This window comes from Pelophylax lessonae (genome assembly GCF_965119305.1).
Source record: "Pelophylax lessonae genome assembly, chromosome: 1".
Classification (NCBI taxonomy): Eukaryota; Metazoa; Chordata; class Amphibia; order Anura; family Ranidae; genus Pelophylax; species Pelophylax lessonae.
Genome location: NC_138768.1, coordinates 501,421,073 through 501,439,969, shown reverse-complemented (window position 1 = coordinate 501,439,969; position 18,897 = coordinate 501,421,073). Strand labels below are relative to the sequence as shown.

The 18,897-nt window shown below is 39.9% G+C and overlaps 1 protein-coding gene across 1 annotated transcript; it reads left to right on the top strand.

Moving 5' to 3' along the window:
* The first annotated feature begins 339 nt into the window (after positions 1 to 339).
* SLC39A3 (solute carrier family 39 member 3) lies at positions 340 to 18,389 on the top strand. Its single transcript, XM_082243945.1, has 3 exons — positions 340 to 388; positions 14,119 to 14,375; positions 17,618 to 18,389. The coding sequence occupies exons 2-3, from the start codon at positions 14,169 to 14,171 to the stop codon at positions 18,344 to 18,346; spliced, it is 936 nt and encodes a 311-aa protein (XP_082100071.1). The 5' UTR covers positions 340 to 388; positions 14,119 to 14,168; the 3' UTR covers positions 18,347 to 18,389.
* Positions 18,390 to 18,897: the final 508 nt, after the last annotated feature.

Sequence of the window (18,897 nt, the reverse complement as noted above, 5' to 3'; positions counted from 1 at the left end):
GGAAGGAGAGGTAAGTATGACATGTTTTGTTATTTTAATAGGAAAAAAAAAGGAGACTTTACAATCACTTGAATAGCAAATTATGAGTCGGGCTCCCAAAATAGTGCAATAGCATGTGTGTTGTAATGGACAAATTACAGTACAATCTTAGTAAAAACTTTTTTCAAAGTCTCTAATCATTTTAAAGTTATTTTATAAAATAAAGACTATCTTATTTTATTTGTGGGCTTTAACTAGAAGACTTTAATATAGTATTTCATCAAGTAAAATTTATATTTAAATTTTTTTTTTTTTTTTTTTTTTTTTTTTTTTTTATGCTAACAATTATATTTTCTTCATAGTATGTTTAGGAACACAAAGAAGATAATGGAAATTGCATTACCTTCATGTAAGTTATTTTATATTATATGTGACATTTTCTGTTAAGCTGTGACATTCACTTTCAATGCATTCTTATGTAATGTTACCTGGACATTTTGAGTGCCATGGGATTTTATTGTTGCAATATCTCACAAAAGTACACACCTCACATTTTTGTAAATATATCTTTTCTTGTGACCACACTGAAGAAATGACACTTTACTACAATATAAAGAAGTGAGTGTACAGCTTGTATTACAGTGTAAATTTGCTGTCCCCTCAAAATAACTCAACACACAGCAATGTCTAAACCGCTGGCAACAAAAGTGAGTACACCCCCTAACTCAAAATGTCCAAATTGGGCCCGGAGTTTCAATATTTTGTGTGGTCACCATTCTTTTCCAGCACTGCCTTAACCCTTATGGGTTTGTAGTTCACTAGAACTTCATGTTGCCACTCCTCCATAAGGACATCACGGAGCTGGTGGATGTTGAGACCTTGCACTCCTCCACCGTCTGTTTGAAGATTCTCCACAGATGCTCAATAGGGTTTAGGTCTAAAGACATGCTTGGCCAGTCCATCACCTTCACCCTCAGCTTCTTTAGCAAGGCATTGGTTGTCTTGGAGGTGTGTTTGGGGTCGTTATCATGTTGAAATACTGCCTTTCGGCCCACTCTCCGAAGGGAGGGGATCATGCTCTGCTTCAGTATGTCACAGTACATGTTGGCATTCATGGTTCCCTTAATGAATTGTAGCTCTCCAGTGCTGGCAGCACTCATGCAACCCCAGACAGGGACACTCCCACCACCATGCTTGACTGTAGGCAAGACACACTTGTCTTTGTACTCCTCACCTGGTTGCTGCCACACATTTGACACCATCTGAACCAAATAATTATCTTGGTCTCATCAGACCACAGGACAGGAGGTTCCAGTAATCCATGTCCTTAGTCTGCTTGTCTTCAGCAAACTGTTTGCGGGTTTTCTTGTGCATCATCATTAGAAGAGGCTTCCTTTTGGGATGACAGCCATGCAGACCAATTTGATGCAGTGTGTGACGTATGGTCTGAGCACTGACAGGCTTACCCCCCCCCCCCCTTCAACCTCTGCAGCAATGCTGGTAGCACTCGTACGTCTATTTCCCAAAGAGAACCTCTGGATATGACGCTGAGCACATGCACTCAACTCCTTTGGTCAACCATGGTGAGGCCTGTTCTGAGTGGAACCCGTCCTGTTAAACCGCTGTATGGTCTTGGCCACTGTGCTACAGCTCAGTTTTAGGGTCTTGGCAATTTTCTTTTAGCCTAGGCCATCTTCACGTAGAGCAAGATTTTTTTTTTTTTTTCAGATCCTTGGAGTTCTTTGCCGTGAGGTACCATGTTGTTGTTCCAGTGACCAGTATGAGAGAGTGAGGGCGATTAACACCAAATTTAACTCACCTGCTCCCCATTCACACCTAAGAACACTTGTAATACTCAAATTGGACATGTTCACTTAGGGTTGTACTCACCTTTGTTGCCAGAGGTTTAGACATTCATGGCTGTATGTTGAGTTATTTTGAGGGGTCATCCAATTTACACTGTTATACAAGCTGTACACTCACTACTTTACATTGTAGCAAAGTATAATTTCTTCAGTGTAGTCATATGAAAAGATAGAATAAAATATTTACAAAAAAATGTGAGGGGTGTATTCACTTTTGTGAGATACTGTATGTTTGCTTGGACTTTGTAGCATCCATGTTATGCATTGGTTTATTATACTGACTTAATTATATTTTTATTCAAAGATATTAATGGGGAAAAAAATGAAGTATAATTATCTTAACTCTCCTCCTATAAGTTTTAACATGTAATATATCTTAAGACTTGTTTCACACTGGTGTGATTTCACATACGACTTGGGTCGTACAGAATCACACAACATTGGAAATTACATGAATTTCAGTGGTGTCTGTTCATATCAATAGAATGCAATTACAATGCAGCTATGGGGAATGTACCTGTAGTACTTTGGTGCAGTGCTTTTTTTCTTTTTTTTTTTTTTGTGCCCTATTGACTTCAATAGATAGTCTGAATCGCATGTATTTATTTTTGATGAGGTTCCGGCACGTTTTGTTTTTTCCTCCCAACTTTTCTTACACCCCCGCCCCCCAACATGTAATCTTGTCAAGCTGAAAACATTGTGGAGGGAAGAAGCAAGAAGCCTAACCTTGACAATGAAGAGCTGGTCTGTGACCATCCTTATTTCTACAACACCCGGGACTCAATGCATAAGGTCCACTGCAAGAAGTAGAGAGCATTGCTGGATATTGTTCGCATTCACTTCGAAGATTGGGACACCTTTTCAGCTTCAGTTCAGAAAAAAAAAAAAAAAAAATTAAGCTTCTTGTCTTTTTTTTTTTTTTTTTGCCTTGATATGCTTATGTATGCTAAGTGTTCGTAAATCGGCAGTCCCCAAACCTTTTTGACATCGGGGACAGGCTGTGTGGAAGTAAATTATGCCAAGGCCCCTGGGGGGGGGGCTTGTGTAGTAAATGTGCATTTTTCAAGGGCAATTTGTCAGGGCAATAGCTGGTGTTGATGCTTCAATCCTCAAGGCACCATGATTGATATGGTGTCAGGATAATTAAGGCGCATTATTTATATTATTACATTGTAATATAAAATGAAATGGTTCAACTCACCAGAATAAAGAATTAGTGGGAGCCCTGAGCATGTCACTTGCCACCGTCGCCTGCCACCAGATGCACCTTGTCACCTGCCTTTTAGATGCAGCTTGTCACATCACCTGCCTCCAATCAAAAATGGAGAAAGATCTGGGAGTCTTGGTTGATGATAGACTAGGCAATAGCATGCAATGTCAAGCGGCAGCTGCCAAAGCCAGCAGAATATTAGCATGCATAAAGAAAGGGATGTATTCCAGAGATAAGACTATAATCCTTCCACTTTATAAAACTCTGGTCCGACCGCATCTGGAGTATTCTGTCCAGTTCTGGTCGCCAGTCCTCAGGAGGGATGTGTTGGAGCTAGAGAGAGTCCAGAGAAGGGCAACTAAACTAATTAGGGGATTGGAGGACCTTTTTAATTATGAAGAGCATCTGCAATCGCTTGATTTATTCTCCCTGGAGAAGAGACGCCTGAGGGGGGGCATGATAGCAATTTTTAAATATCTCAATGGGGATCTCAGCTTAGAAAAAAAGCTGTTCAGTCGAAGGGATTGCATGAGGACTCGAGGGCATACAATGCGATTAGAGGAGAAGAGTTTTAACCTCAGGCAACGTGGGGGGGTTCTTTACTGTTAGGGCTACAAGATTGTGGAATTCTCAACCATAAGAGGTGGTTTCTGCGGGAAGTATGGTGGCTTTCAAAAGACTCTTAGACGTACATCTCAAGGATCAGAACATTCAGGGCTATGTGAGATGATTACAGCCACACAAACCCTACACAGGTTGAACTGGATGGACTATTGTCTTTATTCAACCTCACCTACTATGTAACTATGTAACCAGATGCGGATTGGCGTGTCACCTGCCACTTGGCACTTGCCAGTGGCTGTGTCCCAGAGTGAGGGCGGGCAGTGAAAGATGATGTAATCTCTCTGCTGTCCGTGGCTGCACAGTGAGGGTGGAACTGCGGTGATGCAGTGCGGACGGTGAGAGATGTCCTCTCTGCTCACCCGCCGGCTCAACTGCAGAGAGGCCACGCCCAATACTGGGCCATGACCTGGTGGTTGGGTACCCTTGTTGTAGCTGTACCCAGACGTGGGGTCAGGGAGAATGTACTGCATTGCTGAGACCAGCTATTCAGCAACTATCGTGGTATCCCTTTTTGCAACAAGTTTCTTCTTAGCTCTGATAATAGCCCAAAATGATATTCTCATCTGTGTATGGGTGATATTTTAACCATGTGTATTGGTTGCTTCAAAATTTAGGCTATCATGATATTTCAACCTTGTACAGTGTTTTCTGCTCCAAATATGTGTATTAAACCTAAAACGAAAAAATATAATATTTTGCAGCTTACCAATCATTAGATGTGGCGGCTGTATCAGTTTTTTTTTTCTTTTTATGCTTTTTTTTTTTTTTTTTTTTCACCTGGTGATCTGGCCAGTAACACACCTCCCCTTGTATTAGAGTGCCCCCACTCTGGACGAAGGAGCACAGAGGCCATAGCAGACAGCAGCATTGTCAGTCTGGTGGTAGGGGGAGAGTTAGATGGACTAGCAGAGTTAAAAACGCCAACAAATTGAAGCTGCAGCTTGCAGCTCCCACTGCAGTTACATAAATATTTATAACAATTTTTTTTTTTTTTTGTACTTTTGGGATGAAGGTTTTAATGAATAAAAGGCTGATTATTTGTAAGAACCCCTGTCAGTGGTAAATGGTTTGTCTCATCCCTCTAAATTTGATACATTTGCAGAGAGCTTGTCCTGTTGAGGAACAACAGACTAACTGAATGGATCGCCATATGGAAATCAAGTAAAAAAATCTTTAAAAAGAAACCAAATTCAGCCACCACATGTAAGAATTAGTAAGCAGTGTGGTTTCATATTTCAGCCCCCTATAGTGGTTGCGCCACAAAAAAAAAAATTGTATATAGCAACATCAGCCGTTTTATAATGGACAAAAAGCAAAGAAAAAAAATACCAATTATGTCACTGTTGGAATATTTTTTTTATTAGGAAACACAAATAACATGCTGGATAGTTATTGATCTCTTAAGTTTGTTTTCCAGATACATTATGCAATGGCATCAAGCTGCCATGGCACCTGACCAGAAGGATGTAAAATGGTCATGATTGTAAGCACCATTACTTTTGCCCCTAGTTAAGGATCATTGTGCCCTTTCCATGTCATGTTAGGGAGTCCTCAAAAAGGTAGCCATCGCACTGACAAAGTTGTGGAGCGCACATGCTGCCTTATTAGCAGAGATGGCATTCTTCAGGGTCAAACTGATGAGTATGCAGAAAATGCCGCTTGTGTACAGAAATAACAAAGGCGCACTCCAGAACTCTTTGTTCCCTGGTGAGGTAATAATTGAAAATTATTTTTTTCTGCTCAGTGAGTGATTTGAATAGTCTTAGCAGGTGCTCACTCGGGGCAAAGGCCTCATTCCCCAGAAACCAAAAGGTAAAGGAGGATCTCATGCTCCTGGCAGTGTACAGTTCTGGGAGGTGAAGTCCATCGTCATGCAGCATTCAACCAAATGTAGAATGGGCAAAAATACTGGAGTCAGAGCTGCTTCCATAGGACCCAATGTTAATGTAGGTAAAACTAAAATTTGCATCAGCCACTGCTAGTAGTACAAAAGAGAAAACCTTTTTGTAGTTAAAGAATTTGCTGCCTGCTACTGGCTTGATGATCTGGATGTGTTTCGCATCAATCGCTCCCACACAACTGGGGAAATTGCAGCACTCCCAGAAAACTTCCGCTATATTGGACTATTCTTCCTTAGTTGGTTTCTTCATTATAACCTCCTTCAGCACATCCTATATGGCTGGTGTCATGGATATTATAGCTCACTGGTTATTTCCCCACTGGAAACCCCTATTGCAGACTAACAAAGGAATGACCCATCGCTAGGTACCTGAAAGGAAATGGGAGTATAAGTCGTGTTTTCTATGTTTTGCAGTTACAGCCTTATGTACGCACTGTAAAGGTATGAGGGATTGTTGCAATAACCTAAAAAAAAAAAAAAAAAAAAACTCAGGTGAGGAGTGGAGCTGCTGCAAGTTAACACCCTCCCATATGTGTATACACAGGAACTGAAGTTCTTAAAGCTGAGCTGCACGCAAAAGGGGAAGCTCAGCTGTATATACATTTTCAAATAACTTGATACATGTCAGTTTAACTGTATTTTATTGCTATTGTGCTCACATTTTGTTGAAATTTGTTACTGTAACACACATTCGTTAATAAAAAGTGTAAAAAAAAAAAAGGGTGGGGGGAACTCTGCATTTTGCTCCCACTTCTAGGTAAGATCACCATGGCGATCTGCTTATGTCCGGCCCCTCCTCCTGAAGGCATCCCAGCCAGTTTCCCTTAGTAAAGATGCCGTCGCTTGCACCTGAAGCCAATTGAAGAATCGTCTTGGTGCTGACATCGCTGGATCCCTGGACAGATATGTCCTTATATTAAAAGTCAGCAGCTACAGTATTTGTAGCTGCTGACTTTTAATTTGATTTTAGGGGAGACTGGAGCTCCTTTTTAAGGCTATAACAAGACATGCAAAGGTAAGCTAGCTTATATATATATATATATATATATATATATATATATATATATATATATATATATATATATATATATATATATATATATATATATACTATAGCATATTATTGCAATGATAGACAAAAAAACTGTTTGAATTTGCAGTACGCAATCAAGTTGGGGAGGACCTTCAGAGTGACATAGAGGAAGAACCTGCTAGTTATGCACGTGAGGCTGCTGGGGACACAGATTCATCCACACCACAACCGCTCTGCATTCCATTACACTATTACCAGAGGAGGAATCTGAAGTGGGTTACAGTCCTGCTGTTGGGTCTAGAGCAATGGCAATACAACCCAGATGGCCTGCAAGAGGAAGAAGTGGCCCCAAAAATTCTTAATGACTGCTGCACATTTTCAGTGTAATTTCTGACGAGCTTGACTCTCACAACTGTAAGCTAAACCACTTTTGCCCTGATTCTGGTGAGCTTACTGAAGCAGGAGCCCCCGGAATGGTGTTATGAGATGAAAAGGGCTGTGCAGGAGTGCATTCATTCCTTAATTACCCTTTCTCCCTCATCTGGCCCTACAGCTTTACCAACATCGATCAGATGCTGCATCTGTCCCCCGCCGGCACTGCACTGAGGACTAAGCGATCAAACAGCGCTGATTGCTGCTCAGTTCTCCCCCTCTGCTCTGAGCAGAGAACCGTGTTGGTCAATCAGCAACTCTCTGCTCTCCCCTTCAATGCTTACTGGAGTGCTGGGCTGTGGAGGGGATAGGAAGGGCTGGCTTAGGCTCTCAGCGGATCGCTGAGAGGCTGAACCAGGTGCTGGTCCAGGCACCTGAGTGGATCGTGACCATATGATCAGGATCTTTCTTGAGCCTGGACCGGCTGAGTGACGTCAGCAGACAGTAAATTTTAGCCTGCTGTCAGCTGAAAACTAGTCACAGGAGTGCATAACGAACTGCACTCCTGGGATCCATAGAAAAAAGCTTTGGCCATACTTCTTTTTTAATGTGAATATTAATCTTTCAACAAGCTGAAGGCTATTTCAGAAGGATGTGTTCAGATGCTCTAGTTGGCTGGAGAGTAATCCCAGCAATGTGTCAAAACTGGAAATACAAACCTATGGTGATTTGCCGCACTGGCTTAAGTACAGTTTTCTTCCCTCTTCTTTTTAATTTTCTATTCTTTTTTTTTATATAAAAATTGCTTGTACAAGCAACATGATTTGAGTTTTACTTTCCATTTTGTTAACTGATAAAAATAAACTACTAATCCTATCTCTGAAAGCATTCTTAGTTTACAGCTTTTTTTTTTTTTTTTTTCATGCCTGCGTAAACTTTTGCACGGTAGGGTTTGTCGCAACAGATGTGTGCACCATTGGTCAAAATGGGAATCGCAGCAGTATGAAAATCACGTAAAAAGAATGCCCCAAATCGCATTGCGGTTGCACTACATAATCGCGTTGGAAATTGGTTGCAAATACAACTAATAATACAGTTGCACCAGTGTGAACCAGGCCCAATGCAATTTCATTAGCAATTTTTAAATGTGCAGCTCTCCTGATGATGATCTCGTAACAGTCCTTGTTTATGCACTTCCTGTTAGAGTGACAAAAACCTTTTCATGTTCCCCGTGTTCTCCTGCGTTGTCACACTGCCACACACTCTTGCAGTGAAGAAAAGATGCTGTGCCAGCATAAATTAGTAAAGCACATCTACTGTGTAATGTCTGTGCAAACAAAACCTCTTTCAGTTAGGCTTTACATTTACAGTAGTGCTATTCACTGGGATTGCATTTTCCATTTGTCATTGTTTATCCTCACCTGTTCTGTCTTCTGAGTATAAATACATTGTGACTTGTTTTGACTAAAAAGCTAGAGCTTAACCACCACAAGACTGGACACTTTCACCCCCTTCCAGTCCAGGCCATTTTTCAGCTTTCAGTGCCATCACACTTTGACTATTGCTATACCATGCAACATTGTACCCAAATTAATTTTCAATTTTTTTCAAACTGCTGGTTTATCCAGCTATATTTACTCAATGCAACTTACATCCAAGTGAAAGATATAACACCAACATGTCAGAAAGAAAGAAAAATAATTCATAAACAGAATCACTCAGTTGGAAAAAGGATCACCCTCCTAAAAATGACTTGTAAACTCAATAAGGTGTAGCTAATCCTCTTCTCAATGGCGCACACACAGGCATTTTACGTTCAACTGTGATCAGCTGTGGTCCTTTCTTATTAGCTTAGCATGAAAACCGCTTTCCTGGAACATTCCAGTCCCTGGCAGTGCAATTGAAACAGACAATTTAACTATGGGTTGCAAGACACTGTCAAAAGATCTCTGAGATAAAGTTGTGGACAGGTACAAGTCAGGAGATGGATACAAAACAAGTCAAAGGCTTTATCAATGCTGCACAGTGAAGTGGAAGCTGAGAAGGACAGTGAAGTGGAAGGTATTTGGTACAACTCGGACCCTCCCTGGATCACTCCAAACTGTGAAAGAGCCAGGTGAAACCGGTCAGAGGCTACCAAGAGGCCTACAGCAACTCTGAAGCAGTTGCAGGAATTTATGACAAAGTGTGGTCATTGTGTGCATGTGACAACAATATCACAAATTTGCCACTTATGTGGCTAGTATTGGAGGCTTCCAAGGAAAGCCACTCCTCAAAGGCCACAAGCGGTCATGACTGAGCTTTGACAAAACGCACCTTCATGATTCCGAGGCCACATGAGACTAAAATTGAATTATTTGGCCTTAACACCAAACGATATGTCTAGCGGAAATCCAATACAGCTCACCATCCAAAAAACACCATTTCTACAGTAAAGCATGGAGGTGGTAATATCCTGTTATAGGGGTGCTTCTCTGCAACAGGGACTGGAGCACTGGTCAGGATAAAAGGAAAAATGGATGGGGCAAAATACTAGCTCATTCTTGAGGAAAATATTCTGCCCTCTGCCAGAAAGTTGTCAATGGGAAGAAGGTTTACCTTCCAACATGAAAATAACCCAAAGCACACAGCAAAAATGACCACACAGTGGTTGAAGGCGAAAAAGGTGAATGTCCTTGCATGGGTTAGTCAGAGCCCAGACTTAAATCCCATTGAAAATCTGTGGAATGACTTGAAGACTGCAGTCCACAAACGGTCACCATCAAATCTAACTGAACTGTAAAGAAGAGGTGAGAAAATATTGCAAATTCTAGATGTGCAAAGCTAGTTAAGACCTTTCCCAACAGACTTTTTTTTTTTTTCTCTCTTTTTTTTTCCTCCCCCCCCCCCCCCCCCCCAAACCAAGCAAGCCTAGTTTGCTATACAGTACCTTTTTAAAAAGGATTCATACCCCTTGACATTTTCCACATTTTGTCATGTTACAACCAAAAACATAAATGTATTTTATTGGGATTTTATGTGATAAAGCAAAAAAGATTACAAACATCTGAAAAGTTACGTGCATTTGTATTCCGCCCCTCCTGAGTCAATGCTTTGTAAAATCCTCTTTCACTGCAATTACAGCTGCACATCTTTTTGGCTATGTCTCTACCAGCTTTGCACATCTAGAGTGACATTTTTGCCCATTCTTCTTTGCAAAATAGCTCAAGCTCTTGTCAGATTGGATGGAGAGCGTCTGTTAACAATAATTTCCAAGTCTTGCCACAGATTCTCAGTTGGATTTAAGTCTGAACTTTTGAATGGGCCATTCTAACACATGAATATGCTTTGATCTAAACCATTCCATTGTAGCTCTGGCTGTATGTTTAGGTTTGTTGTCCTGCTGGAAGGTGAATCTCTGCCCCAGTGTCAAGTCTTGCAGACTCTTAACAGGTTTTCTTCTAAGATTGCCTTGTATTTGGCTCCATCCATCTTCCCAGCAACCCTGACCAGCTTCCCTGTCCCTGCTGAATAAAAGCATCCCCGCATGATGCTGCCACCACCATGTTTCACGGTCAGGATGATGTGTTCAGGGTGAGGTGCAGTGTTTTCCACCACACACTGTTTTTTGCTTTTAGGCCAAAAAGTTCAATTTTGATCTCATCTGACCAGAGCACCTTTTATTCATATGTTTGCTGTGCCCCCACATGGCTTCTCGCGAACTGCAAATGGGACTTCTTATGGCTTTTTTTCAACAATGGCTTTCTTCCTGCCACTCTTCCATTAAGGCCAGATCTGTGGAGTGCAAGACTAGTAGTTGTCCTTTGGACAGATTCTCCCACCTGAACTGTGGATCTCTGCAGCTCCTCGATAGTTTCCATGGGCCCCTTGGCTACTTCTCTGATTTAAAGTTCTCCTTACCCGGCCTGTCAGTTTAGGTGGACGGCCATGTCTTGGTAGGTTGGCAGTTGTGCCATATTCAATCCATCATCCGAAAATGGAAAGAACAGTGCTCTGTGAGATGTTCAAAGCTTGGAATATTTTTTTAAAACCAAACCTGCTTTAAACTTCCCCACAACTTTATCCCTTACCTGTCTGGTGTGTTCCTTGGCCTTCATGATGCCGTTTGTTCACTAAGGTTCTCTAACAAACCTCTGAGGGCTTCAGAGAACAGCTGTATTTTAAACTAAATTACACACAGTTGGACTCCATTTACTAAGTAGGTGACTTCTGAAGGCAGTTGGTTCCACTAGATATTAGTTAGGGGTATCTGATTAAAGGGGGGCTGAATGCAAATGCATGTCACACTTTTCAGATCTTAAGCTGTAAAGTTTTGAAAACCATTTATCATTTTTCCTTCCACTTCACAATTGTATGCCACTTTGTGTTGATCTATCACATAAAATTCCAATAAAGTACATTTACGTTTTGGTTGTAACATGACAAAATGTTGAAAATATCAAGGGCTATGAATACTTATTTATTTTATTTTTTGAAGGCACTGTAACCTTTTTATTGTAAACAAGATCTTCGATCTATCTTGGAACCCTTTTCCCTTGTCAGATCATTTAAATATTTTTTTTATATATAATGCACCCTACATTGAATAGGCTACCTTTAGAAATGATTTATATACATTTAATTTGCTCTTACAGCTGTTACTTTGTTCCCAAGTCTCTCCCTACCACATTTTTTTCCAAAATGAGTCATTTAATGTTTGCAGACAGTGCTTTAACCACAACCTAGGTGCATAGCTTTACATTTCACAGCTTCCCCCTCTCAGTATACCCCATCCCCTGAAGCTGCTCCTTTGTTGCTTAACTGGTCAAAGCTCTTTGGCATTCTCAGATACAATGTGTGACCACCGCTCCTGCATCGTACATGAGAATGACGAAGACCAACCCACATCCCCGAAAAGCAAAGAAGAGCACTGGCTGCTGGGCAAGTGTTTATAAAAGGTAGTTATTACTTCTTATTCTAACACTCCTAGAGTAAACAAGCCTTTCGTTCTTGCTGGAGTGGAGAGTGATGCAGTTCCTGCCAGAAGCTATTGCAAGTGCCATTTTAGCTTTACCTAGAGAGCAGATTTGATATTTCTTTTTACTATATCTTTTGCATGATGTCCCTTTTTTCCCAAAGAACATTAAGATTTAACTCCGCACAAATAAATTCTCTTGCAGTGGGGATGCGCCTATACTGCAATGGTTAATAGCTCATTTTGTCTAGCGGAGAAGAACAAGTTTTACTTGCCTGACTCTCCACTTCCCTGGCAGGTACTCCTACAATCCAGCGGTGGACAGTCCCTCCAGCTTTTTCACATTTAGAACAGGGCTATGGACCCTGCTGTGGTTTTGATGGCAGAACCATAGAGCATGGGCACACAGAAGCTGCAGGGGCCAGTCTAGCTGTGCGGAGGATCAGGTAAATAGATCTCCCCCCGACAGAAGACTAGCAGTTAGCCCCTTAATATAACAAAATCTGTGCCATATTCTCCAAACAATCAAAATTCCTTTGTAGCTGCAAGCAAAATATCCAGAGACCAGATATACATATATTAAAAGAAAACCGAATACGTATAAATCGCATAATGCATGTATAATTCAATGTACAAATAGTGCTCAATATCCAGAAACTCTCGTGTGAAAAAGTAAAACAAAGGTTTTAAATCAATTTGTGCTCAATTCACTCAATTTGTGGAATGAGTGAGATCCTACAAAGACTTGTTAGATGGGTAATAGGCCAGAATTCCAGTAATTCACCATACACTGTGCTTCAGGGAGGCTTACCAGATAACAACCTTCATATCAAGAGTGGTCAATAGTGTTTTTATGTGTAAATTCACATCGGCAAATGCCTCCTCCAACCTCTGCACCATGCAGCAAGGAATCACTTGGACATCCGCGTTATTTCTGGCTTCCTTGGTCACCACCAACAATGTACAACACACAGGGAACAAAGCAAACCTTATGATTAAAAGCCTTTATTAACAGAATTGCACTTATTCCATATGGACATTAAAAACAGTGCTGTTAATGTTGCAATCTCTGGTAATCCAACATCAAAGATGGTCAACGTCCAGCACGCATGCATGGTGACGTCCGCCTAATTTTTTGAGCACTACTGATTTGATTTAGGATTTTTGTTTTACTTTTTGACATCGGGAGTTCTGAATATTGAGCAGTTAACCCTTGCATAGTGGGCACAGCCCTTACTGCAAGGGATTGTTTTTTGTTTTTTTATTTGCGTGGCGTGGGGCTTCAATAATTCATAATTATGTTTTGTCAGCCGAAATGGAAACCTTACCAGGTATTCCACCTAAAACTAGAAAAAATGACTAAAGAACTGCGCTCAGTAATCTGTCACCTCAAGAGAACCTGTCACTTCGCTCTGTTTGGGCAAGGTGACAATCTCTTTACCTCTATACTCCATGACTTAATAATACAGTAAATATTTAGCTTACACCCAATTTGTTGTGTGGGCTATGCATGCACCATTCAACTTTTCCCTCTGATTTGCACCATAGCTTGGCAGATCTATCAAGATGGTAGCACTGCTGAGCGCATTGGAAGTATCTCTTAAAATGTTAGGGTGAAGACTTTCTAATTTTTAATATTGTATAAGTTTTGCTTCTACTTGTTAACTTGATCCAGAGATTTTACATGGGGAGGCAGGACTTCACATCAGTAAATGAACCCAATGTACTGATGGGCTTGAGAAGAATAAAGATTTCTACCGTTCATTTCACTCAGCATTGCAGAACTGCCACATACACTGAATAAGCAGTGAGTGATTCTTCCAAATAAAATTGAGGTGTTCATACATGGGAGTCACACTAGGAGAGCTGGTAGAATTTTGAAAGCTGTGGGGGGGATGAACAGGGCTTTTTTCTCATTAGATGTTATTCATTGCCCAAATTCCTGGGTCATCTTATTCTCAGATAAGGGTACAGTTTAGGAAAATCACATCGGACTAGTTCTTACTATGGTAAAGCTGTTCTTAGAAATGTGTGACTGTTTTGCCACGAACAAACAACTTACATCCCTCCTCTACATATCCATAAATGAATGACTTATTTATTTTCTGTGCAGTTACCTGAAAAGCTTGCTAATAAACTAATTGTTCTTTTCTTTATTTGAATCTGCTGCTACTGCCTTAGGCTGACCGTGACATCATTCTGTGTTATCTCCAAGAAAGTTGGTCATCACAATGAATCTTGTAGTGGCAAAGCTGCTGTGCCTTCTAGCAGTATTTGTGCTGATGATGCTGGGTTCGCTTCTACCTGTCAAGCTAATTGTGCCAGATATCGAGAGAGCTTCCCATTCACAAAGGATCCTTTCCTTGTGTAACTCATTTGCTGGAGGAGTATTCTTGGCTACATGCTTTAATGCTCTGCTTCCTGCAGTGAGAGAAAAGGTATAAACATGCTTTTGTTTTTATTTTTTACATATAACATTTCATTAGGATGTGTTACTGTTGGTGAGTAAAAATCAGCTGGTAACCCTGGGCTGCACAAAGCTCTCCGGAACTTCTATTCTGACTTTTTTAGCCTCCTATTCCAGGTGTGTGTGTGTGTTTGTGTGTGTGTGTATATGTATATGTATATATATATATATATATATATATATATATATATATATATATATATATATATATATCTGCAATAAAATATTGACAGAGGTTCTAACATTTATCCATTCTACTAGAAACTGTATTTTGTTGTGGTCCCTGTCCCAGACGCAGAGAAATATATTCTCTCTTTCTGTCTGACACCTGAGGACTTGTGGAGGGTCTCCTTTTGCTTTGCTAAACTATTTGTTATCACTATTGGGGTTATTTCTTCTCGCTTTTTGTCAGGAAATCTCTCCAACAAAAAACACATTTGTAATAGAGTGTGAAAGGGTTAGATTTTTTTTCTTTTTATTGCTGTTCATGCCTTCAAGTCCAAGTAATGACCTGTACCACATGCATCACTGGGAGGAAAGCCCTATGTGTTGACTGACCGAAATAAAAGCTGACAAATGTAATTCTTGTTTTCTCTGTCCAAAATTTAAAAAAATGGCTACCTTTTTAAGGTGTTAGAGAAAGTGAAGAAAAATGTACTAAACAGGGATAAAAATGACAAAGGTTGTACCCCCGTCTCAGTGCCTGTTTAGACATAATGCGGTGACAGGCATTATTCTACACTAGAAGAATACCAGTCACCACTAGGGCACATAGAAACAGTTGTTTTCTATTTGCCCAGTTCACACTGCAACACCTGGAGGTGCAGTGCAGTGAGCTTCAATTAAATGCAAACATGCTGCATTTTATCACAGTGCACAGGAAGGCCTCATGTGTCACTTCGCTGACATGCATAAAGGGTCACTTTGTACACTTCAAATAAAGTTGTCAAAGAAAATGGGATGATGCCCTCGCACCACCCCCTACAACCAGTTAACCGCAATCAAAACAGACCGTTGTACACACACTAAACTACTTTGGTTCAGTATGCAGGCAGTGTGAATGAACCCTAAAACTATTTAAAACAATAGTTTGGATTTCTTTTGGCCTTATTTAATAGAGATTGCTAATTCTTAGATGCAGTAATGCAAACCGGCTAATTGGAATGCAATGCTTTTACAAATCGTTCCATAGGAGCACGCTGTAACAGCAACATCAGGCCACTCGCATTCGCTTTGAAGCCCCTGGGACAGTGTGGTTCTAATCCCTGTCCAAGCCTCTCCCTGCAGCAGTAGATCAGTGAAATAATGTTCTATTGCTAGCTGATTTCAACTATTAGAAGTGGTGATCTGTTGCTACACAGCTACCTGAGCGGGTCTGGATATAGTCTCCGCTGACCAGATCCAGTTTCCACGTGTAAAAAAAAAAAAAAAAAGAAGATACACAATTCATTTTATATGTCATAAAATAAAAAATATTACCTCCCTGGGTCCTTACAATTAAGTCAGATGACAAGCCTTCACTGCACCGAAATCAAATGCTGATAAAAGTGAACGCAATGTCATTCAGATTTTTAGCAATTGTAAAAAAGTTACCATCATGCTAATTTATGTTCTCACCAACCCGACCAAATGGGTTTGGTGACGCTCCGCTTTTACCGTCATCTTAATGTTATGCTAACAATCTGCAAAAACTTTTTTTTTTATTGTGCGTTGCAATGTATCGTCAAAAGGTAATAAAGCATCCTTAAAGTAAAATGTATGCATTCCCTTTGAGATTTACCATTCTTCTATGTTACATAAAAGTTCATTATTAGATATAAATTTAATAAACAAGCTTTGATAGTTCTATCTAGTGGTAAATATGAGGGTGCACAAATAATGTAAACATTGGACAGAATTATAGGAAGTTATTTATTTCGAAATTTTTACTATTGGAAAAAAATATATATATCTAAATTTGCTACCAAATGTAAATCCTAAAAAAATATATATAATACGTTGGGGTTGACTGCAAACACCAAAAAACGAACATTATGAACTGAGACGTTGCGAAAAACAAACAATAGGACTCAAAGGAAGTTTAGAGAGAGTGGCTAAGAGGTAAAGCAGAACTATTATTTCCTCCTCTCAGTCCCTTGCCAACACGGACATCTGTTTTTGGGATCTTTTAGGGCTTTTTTGGGCTTTTCTCCGAGGGGCTGCATATTTGGGTATCTGTCTTTGTGCTGGGTGCGCATCCCCAGCACAGAGACCAGGGGCTCACTGAGAGCCCCAGGCCCCGTACACTAACAATTGACCCGGAGCTCTCAATTCTGGGTCACCTGATTGCTGTGATAGCCTCTGATTGGCTATCATAGCGATCAGTCATTGTGAAGCCTGCCCCGTGTTTTCTCTCTCTGAATAGAGGAGAGAGATGCATCGTATATCTCCCTCCCTCTTTGCAAAGAGAGGAAAAAAAAACTCTAAAATAATAAATGCCTAGATCAAGGTTTGATTTAGGTCAGTGCCAGGGTTATTGATTGGGTCAAAGGTCAGGGTCAGTATGTTTTTGGGCCCATACACTGTGATCGTCAGGAGCAGGAGAATATTTTTGGGCTGTTCTTTGGTGAAAGGTTATGGTAGCAAGAATTATACAGCTAAATTTAAAAAAAATATATATAATTTTTTTTTTTTTTATTTTACTATTTTTGGCCAAAAATCAGAGGATATACATTACTATTTATCACCAAATGAAAGCCCAATTTGTCCTGAAAAAAAAAAATCTGTATAATCCACCTGGATGCACAAAGTAGTTGTGGTGATATGTACGGTTTTACTAATACATATCAAAGTTGCAAAATTTTGCTTGGGCATCAACATTTGTTTTGCCCTTAGGTACGAAGGGTTTAAGCTTTGTAAAAAAAAAAAAAAAAAAACCCCTGGAAACTGAAGCTGCACCAGATTTTGCACTCTCCAGTTGTAGTTAATCAACCCCAGTATGTGTGTTCTGCAAGCCTAGCTGTTCTCAAATTTTTTGTTTCTCTGTAAAGTTCAGTTTTAGTGTAGCAGAATTCTTGTAAATATCTGAGCCAAATATAATGCTAAATACTCAATATCCTTCCTAACTTTATCCATACAATTTAGTATTTGGCATTGGGTCTTATTTTGTTGTGCAAAGGGGTGAAAAAGTGTGTGTGTTTTTTATAAAGTTTCATTTTTTTTTTTGTTTTTCAGTTTGTGGAAGTTCTAAAAATGGGCAATGTCAACACAGACTATCCACTGGCAGAGACTGTTATGCTGGTTGGATTTTTCCTCACAGTCTTTGTGGAACAAGTAATCTTGACATTCCGGAAAGAGAAACGTTCATTCTATGATTTGGAAACCTTTAACGTGGGATCCGACGCTGGTAGTGACTCTGAATATGAAAGTCCATTTATATCCAACCAGGACAACAACCAACATGAAAGGGGCCACAGCCACCACACTCATAGCCTAAATATCAGAGAACTCTCCAGGTCCGGTCCCCTTCGACTTGTCAGCTTAGTGTTTGCACTCTCTGCCCATTCAGTTTTTGAAGGTTTGGCACTTGGTTTGCAGGAACAGGGGGATAAGGTGCTAAACCTCTTTATAGGTGTTATAATTCATGAAACATTAATTGCTGTGGCAATGGGGGTGAACATGGCAAAAGCAAAAACTTCAATGAGGGATGCTGTTAAGATGGCTTTTTTAGTGAGTATAATGATTCCTATAGGTATTTCAATTGGATTGGCCATTGAGAGTGCACAGAACATGGCAAGCAGTATAACTTCAGCTCTCTTACAAGGCATTGCAGGGGGGACTTTCCTCTTTGTTACCTTTTTTGAAATTTTGGTGAAAGAACTTGAGGATAAATATGATCGTTTACTGAAAGTACTTTTCTTGGTTCTTGGATATGCTGTTTTAGCAATATTAGTCTTCTTTTAAATGTTAGATAAAAGCAAGTGTATTTATAGATCTTCTAGAATAGTAAATCCATCTTCTTCTTCTTTTTTTTTTTTTTTTTTCCTAGCTTTAGTTACAGGCGTGCTGGTAACAAAGGCACGTTTTTTATTTAAACCCATTTTGAAAAAAATGCATAGCGGGTATAACATTATACCTTTTTTTCGGTGGTAGTGGGGGGAATGGAAGAACTTCAATTACAACTCCCATTCTAAAGCATTTTCTATTGTTAATAGTAGCATATTTTCTTTGACAGAAACTATAATGGTTTTGGTCTGTTTTATTTAATTTTACGTTTATAAGTTTTATAAACTGATGTTTTTGTCTTTTTTTTTACTTCTATTTATTAAAATATTTATTTTACAAATATTTAATACTGGATCACTTATACACTGATGTTACAGGGCATTATCGGGTTTCTAAATAGAAAAACAGTGTAGGATCTCTCCTCTCGCCTCTCTCTCTTTCTCTCCTCCTTTTCCCCCTCTCTCGCACTCTCAACTAAAAAAGGTACACAGCAAAGGTAATTAAGCCCG